The 10,797-nt window shown below is 47.5% G+C and overlaps 1 protein-coding gene across 2 annotated transcripts; it reads left to right on the forward strand.

Annotated features, from left to right (window-relative positions):
• The first annotated feature begins 379 nt into the window (after positions 1-379).
• On the forward strand, positions 380-10,795 carry HEXD (hexosaminidase D). Of its 2 annotated transcripts, XM_065693690.1 has the most exons (13): positions 393-472; positions 1,313-1,772; positions 1,856-1,965; positions 2,061-2,148; positions 2,529-2,693; positions 3,819-4,002; positions 5,343-5,414; positions 5,822-6,017; positions 6,690-6,772; positions 7,552-7,630; positions 7,708-7,809; positions 8,326-8,415; positions 9,199-10,795. In XM_065693690.1, the coding sequence occupies exons 1-13, from the start codon at positions 420-422 to the stop codon at positions 9,365-9,367; spliced, it is 1,851 nt and encodes a 616-aa protein (XP_065549762.1). In that variant the 5' UTR covers positions 393-419; the 3' UTR covers positions 9,368-10,795. The 2 variants fall into 2 exon arrangements, with proteins under 2 accessions (XP_065549764.1, XP_065549762.1); XM_065693692.1 differs by lacking the exon at positions 2,061-2,148 and having other exon boundaries at positions 380-472.
• Positions 10,796-10,797: the final 2 nt, after the last annotated feature.

Consider the following 10,797-nt stretch of genomic DNA (forward strand, 5'->3'; position numbering starts at 1 on the left):
TTTCACAGAACCCAAGCAAAGCAGTTTCAGAAGAGAATTACATAAGAATGACAGAGAAAATCTCAGAAGCAACAACTCCTGGGATGGCCCAAGAGGCCTGAACGCTCAGGGGTCTAAACAATACACACAGCAAGCAGGTGTCTGGCAGGAACAGAGCGTGTCCGCACTGTTAATCTGGTTTAACAGACATCAATCAGCAGCTGCCGTCCTCTGGAAACTGCTTTATCCCACTTCAGACAGCACTATCCGAATACCTTCAAATCTCTTGTGGCTGTCATAGTCCTCGGAGCAGGGGATCTCGATGAACTTGTCCTGCAAGTTCTCTCGGCGATGGGCCAGCACCTCAGTGACTCCATCCTCAGCACCCAGGTACCTCCAGCTCAGGAGGGCACCGATGGCGGCAGAGGCAAGGAGGAACAATGCCCTCAGCCACCTCCACCATGACTCCTGCTGGCCTCGGCTCCTCTTGGCACTGGGGAGGGAAACAAGGCCAGCTCCACGTAAGCAACAGACCCACTCCAGAGCCTATAATGGACCACTCCGGCCACCCACTACCAGACCCCTGTATTCAGCACTCGGGAGGCCACACCTTGAATAAATGTTCAGTTCTGGCCCCTCACTCCAAGAGGGACATTGAGGGGCTGGAGCGGGGCCAGAGAAGGGAATGGAGCTGGGGCAGGGCCTGGAGCCCAAGTGTGATGGGGAACGGCCGAGGGACCTGGGGGGTTCAGATGGAGAAGAGAAGGCTCAGGGGGGACCTGATGGCTCCCTACAAGTGCCTGACAGGAGGATGGAGCCAGGAGGGGCTGGGCTCTGCTCCCAAGGAACAAGGGATGGGACAAGAGGAACCGGCCTCAAGCTGCCCCAGGGCAGGTTTAGATGGAGCTGAGGAGCAATTCCTGCCCCAGAGGGTGCTCAGGCATTGGAACAGGCTGCCCAGGGCAGGGCTGCAGGCACCGGCCCTGCGAGTGCTCACACCCCGTGGAGACGAGGCCTCAGTGCCACGGGGCAGGGGTGGCCTTGGCAGGGCTGGGGTAAGGGTTGGACCTGATGAGCTCAAAGGTCTTTTCCAACCTGGTTGGTTCCAGGACCCCATGGAAGGGGAGGACCGACACCCGACTGACCCGGCTCCCTGAGCGCACACAGCCACTCACAACCACCCGCACCCGGCGCCCAGGGCCTACAGCCACCCTCCCGCAGGGGCCGGCCGCGCTGCCACAGGCCGCTCCCCTCAGCCGCCGGCCCTGCACACTGCCGCGGCCCTGCAGGCGGCTGCTGCCCACCGCAGCCACGCGGTCGGTCCCGCCGGTACCTGCTGTGGCGGCGGCGGCCTCCGCGGCCCGGCCCGGGCCCCGGCCCGCCGCTCTCGGGAGCCCGCGGCGCCGCCCGCCGCTGCGGAGCCATCGCGGGCCCAGAGCGATGCGCTCGGCACTCCCCCGCCTGCCAGGGGAAAGCGATCGGCCGCCGAGCAGAGGCGCTTCATGCGAGCGGGCAGCAGAACCCCCGGAGCAGGGGAGGGGCCCACACCGCGGCAGCGACCGGACAGCGCCGGGACACCGGAACCGGGACACCGGAACCGGGACAGCGTGCCGCGGCGGCAGGCCAAAGCAATCGATGCGGACCGGCTGTGCCTCGTCGAACGGCAAGCGCGCAGTCGGGAGCAATCGAGGGCGGAGTGGCGGCATGCGGACGGTATGGCGGCGGACGGGCCGCGGCGCCTGGTGCACCTGGACATGAAGGGCGCCGCGCCCCGCGCAGGGTACCTGGCGGAGGTGAGGCGGAGAGCCGGCGGTGCGGCTCGGGGGAGCCCGGCCCGGCCCGGCACCACCCGCCGCTGTCCCCTCCCGCCCCTCAGGTGCTGCCGCTGCTCCGCGCCCTGGGCGCCACCGGGCTGCTGCTGGAGTACGAGGACACCTTCCCCTACGCGGGGCCGCTGGGGCCGCTGCGGGCACCGCACGCATACAGGTACCGGCGGGCGGGCCCCGGTCCTGACCCCGATCCTGACCCCGACCACGGGCCCCGACCCCTGTCCCGACCCCGACCTCCCGCTCTTCCCGCAGCCCCGGGGAGGTCCGGGCCGTGCTGAGCCAGGCGAGAGCGCAGGGGCTGGAGGTGGTGCCGCTGGTGCAGACCTTCGGGCACATGGAGGTGAGCACCGGCCGCGGCAGCGCGGTTTAGACGCCCCGGAGAGCGGGGCTGGCTGAGCAGGCTGATGGTGGCTTTGCTGGGGAGTCGTTATCACTGCCAGCACTGCAGGCATCCGGCGCTGCGGACACTGGGGTGATGCTGCACTGCCCGCCCTGCTTCCTGCGCCCCGGGGGGTGCTTCGTGGTCAGAGACCCCCCCCCCGGCAGCCCGAAGCAGCAGCCGTGCCGCTCCTGCCTGTACTCGTGCTGTGCCCCGAGCTCACCGGCAGCCGAGCCCCAGGTTTTAGCAGGACCGGTGTTAGCAGAGCCCGGGGGGCACCGGGGGACGCCGCTGTCCCCTGCACGTTGCGGCTGTTCCCCGAGCTCTCCTTTCTCTTGCAGTTTGTGCTGAAGCACAAAGAGTTTGCTCATCTCCGGGAGGTGAAGGCCTTTCCCAACGCCCTCAACCCGCACAAGGAGGAGTCGCGGGCACTGGTCAAAGCCATGATTGACCAGGTCATGGCACTGCACGAAGACATAAAATGGTTTCACATCGGATGTGATGAGGTGGGACTTGTCTTGAGCCAGGAATGTTTTTCTTGTCGGGAAGGGGCAGGGCTTCTGCATTTCAGTGGTGCCCAGGTGACTTTGGGATAGGATTTTGGGGACGGAAAACACCCATTCAAGCCAGTCTAGAAAAGCCTTTTTGAGAATAAGTAATTCCAGTAGCACAGGACATCATCTCTGTTGATCTGAATGAAATATCGGAAGTATTGGAGACGCTTTCTTACGGCAATTTGATTTTAGGTCAAATGAGGATTTAAAGTGAGATATCAGTTGAAGGCATTCAATAAGCATCGTGTGAGTTTGGATGTAAGATGCTGGCTCGTTGTTCTGGCCAGCTTATTACAAGTAAGCCCTTTCATGGTGGGAAGTGTTGGGGTTTTTTATCTTGGTAGTTTGTTTCCTTGAGGAGGAGCACCTTGAGTTTTCTCCTGTCTCAGAGTTTCTTAAAACCATCGCTATGGCACACAGATCCCTGAGACCCAGTGTGATCACCTTAACTGTACTGATACTATTCAGTATTTTCTGTGCTATTGTGTGGGAACCAGTGGCAGGGTTAGATAGGAACCTGTAAGCTTTTATAAAGCAAAACCCTATTTAGGTAGAATAAACATAGTTTAGATAAAACCTGCTCTAAACCAGCAGAGAGTTTAAATGCTTATCCAGCTTAAGAGGCCCAAATCCACTCTCTGTATAGGACAGGGATGCTGGAGCTATTCTTGGATGTGCCCCCAAGTCCATTCTGGATTCACATAGAGAAATCTCTTTCCCCAGGACAAGAAATTCATTTCATATAATACAGGACCTAAGGGTTGCTAGATTTGAACTGATTAAATCTAATGAAAGCTACTCCCAAAGACAAACACAGCATGCATTAATTATTCTTTAAATATTTTAGTTTCTATAGGAATATTGCCTTTATGATGCATTTAGTCATGGCTGCAGTCTCCTGCAGACTGACAGAAATGCTTGCAGTGTCTTCAGCACTGAGAGATGCTTTTAAATACATCCACCCAGTGTGTCACATCTGTGCAATAGGTTGGAATGCCTTATGATTTCATGATACTGTGTCAAACTGTTCCACTTATTCCTGTACACAAAGTCAGGATTATTTGCTTGATGTTTCAGGTCTACTACCTCGGCGAAGGAGAGGAGTCAAAGCAGTGGCTGCAGCAACAGGACAATACTCCAGAGAAGCTGTGCTTATCCCACATAAAAGCAGTAGCGAGTTGTGTGGTCTCATCTTACCCCACTGTGACACCCATCGTGTGGGATGACATGCTCCGAGGGATAAGTGAGGAGGCGTTGGCAGGTGTGTGTGGCTATTAAGGGGGTGATGCAGGTTTTGTAGCATACAGAAAATGCTCACACAACCAGTTAAAACAACACATCTGAGAATAGCTGAGATAGGGCACAGTGGCACAGACTAGAGAGAAGAAACACTCAGGCTTGGCTACATCACAGACTTTCTGCATTGAAGTAGGTAAATCTTAACACATATACTTTAGTTTTGCAGCTGGTAATACACAGTGACAAATGAAAACAGAGGTTGCCATCAGTTCTGCTTTCTTTACACATTAAACCCCCCAAAACTATTAGCATTTGTGATCTCAGTCTAAATTTCTATGCCTCTCACCATCTACTCATGTTAGTTGTTGCTCTGTGCAGCATCTGGTTCCCACAACCCCGTAAGCAGCTTTGACAGTGTATGTGATCACAGTGCACATCATGAGAAACTCCGATACTGAACTGTGGGATAGCTCCAAGAACTTGACATCATGAGTCTTGCTGCTTGAAAAATAGGAAACTACTGCTAAACTGTGAGGAGTCCCAGCACAGATGGAGTCCCAGCATTTTCAAAGCCACCTTACATGTCTGCTCTAAACAGGTTTAGACAATACCAGAGGAGCTGTGCAGCTCCTCCAGCAGTGACTGACCTATTCATGGCTTTAACAGTGGGAAGTCTTCCCAAAAAATACAGATGGGATCCATGGAGTTTCCACAAACGCAGCCCAGCTTCTAGGAAAGTGCACTCTACTGCCACAGGCAACACCAGGCTAAACAAGCTAAAATGGGATGCAGTTAAAATACTGAGTTTCTGTACAATTTACTGCAGTTTCTCTAGGGGTTCATTTCTCATGTTTAAAACTAGTCAGGGGTTGATTATTATAAGATTTGAAGATAAATCTGTATCTTTACTTGTACTTTAAAGGCATCTTGAAAAGCAAAGTTCTGTGCAAACACAGTTCAGACAATCTTTGACTTAAAGGCTGAATATTTCCTTTGAATTTAGCTGAAATCTTGCATGTACAGTTTGTAGCTCGGCTAGTTCAACCAGCAGGTATACGGATAGATGCTAGGGACTAATAATGAGATGAGTTTGGGATGAACAGGCTCTCCCATGAATTGTCACTGCTGATCCATATTAGAAGTGTCAAAACATCTGAGGACTTAGTGGCCCCTGGCACATAAAATCACACATCCAAATTCCAGCCAGGCTGAATAAAGTCATGGGGCACATCAGCTGTAATTGAAGGGTCCTGCTGACAGGCCATAGTTCATTCAGTCATGTGCTGATACACCAGTAATACATACTTAGTTCTCACTTTTAACTGGCTGTTTTCTGTGACTTGAAAGAAGTCTTTCTTTCAGAATCTGGGGTGCCACAGCTTGTGCAGCCAATGATCTGGGACTATGCAGCAGACCTGGACGTGGAAGGCAAAGGTTTGTACATCTCTGCTGAGCTGTATAGAAGTAGTTATGATGCTTTAATATCATAAACATAGCCCTTGCTTGGTTTCTCCTAATAGTTGCTACTATTTATTTTCTTTCAACAATCAGTTGTCAGATGATGTGCATTCTCATTACATGCCTACAGTTCTTAGCTTTGCAGCAATTTAACAGTTCAAGGGAATGGAATATAGTAGCTGGGCACATGAAACCAGGAGGGCAGTCACCAGAGCAGGTTGCTCAGAGAAGATGTCAAATCTCTCTCTTTGCTGATGCTCAAAACTTGGTGGGACAAGCCTGTTATAACTGGACCTGGGTCCCCCTTAACTGGAGCATTACACATCAAGTCTGAAAACAGAGAGAAACTTGTCCTGTAAGTGTTCGTTTGTGTCTTACTGCAGTGCATCTCATAGAAAAGTATCGTAGATGTGGCTTCTCCAAGGTGTGGTTTGCTAGTGCTTTTAAAGGAGCTACAGGAGTGAATCAGTCTCTAATCCTTATTGGACACCACTTAAAAAACCATCTTCAGTGGCTGAAAGTGGCAAGCAAAAGCCCTGCCGATGTCCTCGAAGGTATCGCACTGACTGGATGGCAGAGGTAAGGAACATCCCTTTAAATGGTTCTAAGGATCACTTGGAAGCAAATTTCCACCCAAAATCTCCTTAAGAGGTCCAAGAGGGCTGGAATTCAAAAGGGAACTTTGCAAGCCTGCATTCCTTGCTGCTGGTTAGTGCTGGACCTTAGCCACTGGCTACAAAGGGTGGATTTCAGAGTTCCAGCTAACCAGTACAGCATTAATCAGCAGGAGTGATTGTTTCAGCAGACACCAACAACAGCAGATTCAGTCTGAAGGCTTGAATGTACTTTGTGCCACCTTAAACTGCTTTTAGGCAGCATAGTTAATACACGGTGTATATCTGAACATCTAATGTGGATTAAAATAGAATGAAGTTGCATAAGAGAAAAAAACTTGTTAATGCAGTGAAGGAGAAAAAGGGTTTTATCCAAGTCAGGAGATCTGAAAGTATACCAGAGCTGAATTCCAATTTCTGTTCCTAATTTGGTTTGAGAAAATAAATTGGTTTGGAGCTGTTCTTATTAGTAAAATAAGAACACTTGGTGTTTCAGAGATAGGAGGTCCCTTCTTGGGGACAGAAATTGATGTTTCTAAAGCTCTTAGAATTTCAGTGATTGAAATATTAGGACTTCCCACTTGTTTAGTGTGTTCTAACCATAGAATGCCTAATTAATGAATGTTTTCTTACCTAGGTACGATCACTTCTCTGTTTTGTGTGAGCTTCTCCCAGTGGCAATTCCATGCTTGGCTGTATGTCTGCAAACACTAAAGAATGGTACAATGGCAACTTTATTCTCTCGGCTTATGCCTAGCACAAGGGTGAAGTGACACTGCCCCAAGGTTGGCACAGGCTTATCTTTTGAGGTGGTTTGACTATCTGATCATGGTCTGCATTATGAACAAATTACACATGCTGCATGGTTGTGATATGGGAGCAGAGAAGGCTCTTGGCTTAGGCATTTAAAAATAGCCATAGTATACTAATCATTTATTATGTTCTCACCTGGAAATGGTCACGAACTTCTTCATGCTCCTACTAAAAATAATTTAGGCAGCTGAATTGCTTTCAGAACTTTGAAGCACTATTGGTATATAAATGAGATGCTTTTAGATATAAATTAGATAAATGAGATTTAGATCTTGTTTACATGTAAAAGTCATTGTAACTAATCCAATTTCGTCTAGGAAGTACACTATCAGGTAAAATACTTCCTTTATTTCAGTTTCTGGTTTCTTCACAGGCGGTTGCCAACAGAACTTTTGTCTTAACTGCATTTCTTATTTTCAACCTAAAAAACCCCACAGCCTACTGGGTTTTAACTAAGGCACTAAAAATATGCAGTGCTCATAGCTAGGAAGCGCTTTACCTAGCACGAGGCAACTGTGTGAAACACAACTTACTCCTCCCACCCCTTGTTCTGTCTCTATTTTACCTTCTAAAAAACATCTTCACCCAAGGAGAACTAAGCCAATGCAGAGTACTCCTGAAAAACCCTTTTATGAATATTTTTGTTATTTAAGCTCCTTTTATGTATTTCCACTGTCTTCTGCCAGGTGGTTATTCTGACAAGGTTAAAGAAAATGTGGAAGAGCTCCTGGGAATGTCTAACCTGGAAATTGATACTTTCATGAGGTAAAATTCCAGCTGTAGGATTCGGATTCTTCTCATGGTGTGGTGAGTTCAGAAACTAATGGATCTTTTTTGGACAGCACAAGTCTGGGAGCCTTTCCTGGGAGCAATATCCTCACGCTTGTGACCGAAATTAGTTTCTACCTCAAGTCATCAGTGGATGAACTTCTTGAAAGGAACAGGTAATGAGGTTTATGATGATTCTCTGCTGTCTGCAGGAGTGTTGGAGCTGTATCATCTCAAAACAGGGCATAACTCCAGCAAAGTCATTTAAACATCAAGCTCTGTTTCAGGCATCGCATCCCTATGTATTGACACCTCAGCAGAACATAGCATTTTGATTCAAATTTGAAGTGTTTGAGCAGGACTCCTAAATGGTATGTGCTGCCTTATCTCAAGAACCTAGTTCTTCCCTGAATTACAGCTGTTATTTAAAGTTAAAATTCTTTTTCATGGTGTGGTTACAAAAAATGGAGCTTGAAATAAAATTTAAATTGCAACACATGATCAATTATTCTTATCTCCTAAGAACAGTCCTTTACAAGCTGGATACATAGACTTCAGTGTACTTACTCCATAAGCATTCTCTCTGCTTGTGCAGAAGTAGTTCAGCTAAAGCTCTATCACCTCCCTGTCAGCCTACAAACAGGTACATTGCTGCTGTGTCAAAACCTGCTTATGCTAACATGTGTTTTCAGGTATGTCACAGGCTGGTTCAGCCCCTACCACAGGAAAAGGAAGATTATCCATCCTATAATAATGCATCACTTTCAGCCAGATGCAGTAAGGTAACACCACTGATTTTGCATTATAGGGGACACAAAAATCTGTCATATTTTGTCATTCAAGTACATACAGTTTTGAGTCCTTACCTTTTGAACTGTTACAGAAGCATCAGTGGAAACCAAACAGCATGAAGTATTCATGTTACAGTTTTAAGCGTGTTTGTCTTCTACTGAAAAAATATTTTGAACACAAGAACAAAATTGGCCTCTGACAAACTCTAACTTGTACTTGGAGTTACTCCTGTACAGACCTGCTGCCTCTTACAGCAGCTATTCTACCTCTGTGCAGGAGCATCCTGTGGGCAAGGTTCCAGGCAGGGAAAATAAAGCCAGACCACTCCACCTTCCTCCCTGCCACTATGAGCTTTCCAAAGCTTGTCCTAGACATCATGCTGGTTCATGCTAAATAGATAATTAGTACTTTTTTTTGCTGTGGTAAGGTGAATACCCAACTGCATCCACTCTTCCTGATAAAAAAAACAGAATTCCCAAGCCTCACAGTAAGTTTCAGTTAGACTTAAAATGTGTCTAATGCTTTTTTGAGTTCATATTTCAGTACTGTAAAAGTCATTGCTTACAGGAAGTGCCAAGATTAATGGTACTTAAAACACAAACCTTGTGCATCTACACAAAGTCAAGTCCTTTGAGCTCTTGTAATAGATGCTTCTTTCCTGTAAAAGCATTTTAAGGCCTGTACTCCCTTTAGAAGGCCCAGTAAGCCAAGCTTCCCTTGGGGCAGAGCTCACCTGCAAATGTGATTGTTTCTCTCTTATGATTCCTGCTTAGTCTTCTCTCCAAGTGGAATGGTGTGGTGCAAGACCTCCAAGCAGCCATGGAGCAAGTCTTCCACAGATGTACTGTAGAGGAGTGGATGGAGGAGAATGTCTACCCCAGCCTCCAGAAGCTGCAGCAAGTGGTGGATGATTTAGACGAAGCGATAAAGGCACTTCAATGAGTCTGTCTTACTCCATGGGAAAACACAGCTAGTGGAAATCAGCAGCTAGTCACAGAGCTAATTTGTCATCTTGAGAGCTGAAGCGAGAACTATGGTGAAATAAAAGTGACCTGAAGGCATCAAAGAGTTTGTTAGTGTATTAAGGCTCCAGCTCTTATTTTAATTTTCCTGTCTTAATGCATTGCTGAGCCTTGAATCACCTGCCCTGTGAAGGAGATTTGCTCCCCTTGCGTAAGAGAACACAAGAGTCACAACTCAGCTCTTTTACAAGGCAGGAGAAAAACCCAGTTTCTTCCAATTCCACTATTAGTAGTAATAAGACTTTCTTACGTAACAATGACCTGGAAGAGTTCTATGAGTTCTACTCTAGTCAGTAGCCAATGTGTTCTCCTTTTGCAGTTTCTAGAAAATGCAAGATTTAGGATACTTCAGACATGCTTTGCATCCTTACATTCTGCAATGTGACTCAGTCTTTCGGCTGCATTGAGTTGTCCTACCATGCCATCACGACAAGTCCTTCCACAGCAAGTAGCAGTTACTCATTCCAGATTTTGTTTTGGACTTTTCCATTCTTTGAAATACATGAAACATCAGTCTTAAATCCAGCTTTGGTGAGCTTGAGATCAGGAAACTGACCTCCAGCCTTTTGCAGAAGTCTGAGCAAGGAACTGCTGTTGATCTGCTCACGAGGCTGCAGCAGATGTAAGAGATGCACTGTCATAGTACAGAGCAACAGGGAGCTCTGGAAAAGGAGCTTGTTACCAGCAGTGATGGTGACGCTTGGCTGTGAGGGAAAGCTGCCTTAACATGCTGGTCTTCTAAACTTCTTACCAAAGCATCAAAGCTAAGCATCATCCCAACCCCACAGAAAAGCACCATCCCAGTCACTTTAAGGCATCCATTTCACCTGAGGGACTGCAGACTCATTCACACCTGAAGCGTGACTGAAGTCTACTGAATATGAGGGGGAAATGCTGTTACGTTACTTTCTGCTTTAATGTTGAACTTGTAATCATGTATAGCAATACATTTTGTGGACTTAACTAGAGCATTCAGATAATCACCACAATGGAAGATCAGTTCAAAAACCTGGTAGTTAAGTAAGTATGTTACTTTACCATGAATATTCAGAATATTCCTGTTTGCTTCATTTATTGCTTTCTTGAAGGTCTTATTTTGGAAGCACAAGTATTGACATTTACTTGTAACAATCTATTCTAAAGACCACAGCTCTAGCTACAGGATGTACAAGTACAGCATGAGACACATCTAACTTATTTAATGACAGCTACAGGAGTTAAGTCCATACGCAGATTTTTTATCTGTAGAATCAATGGCTATGTAAACCTTAATTACAAAAGCCACATACCTTGAACTAAACAAGATCTTAATTTATTTTACTTTAATAAATCCTTTGATACTCAAGAAGT

This window comes from Lathamus discolor, chromosome 13 (assembly GCF_037157495.1).
Source record: "Lathamus discolor isolate bLatDis1 chromosome 13, bLatDis1.hap1, whole genome shotgun sequence".
NCBI lineage: Eukaryota > Metazoa > Chordata > Aves > Psittaciformes > Psittacidae > Lathamus > Lathamus discolor.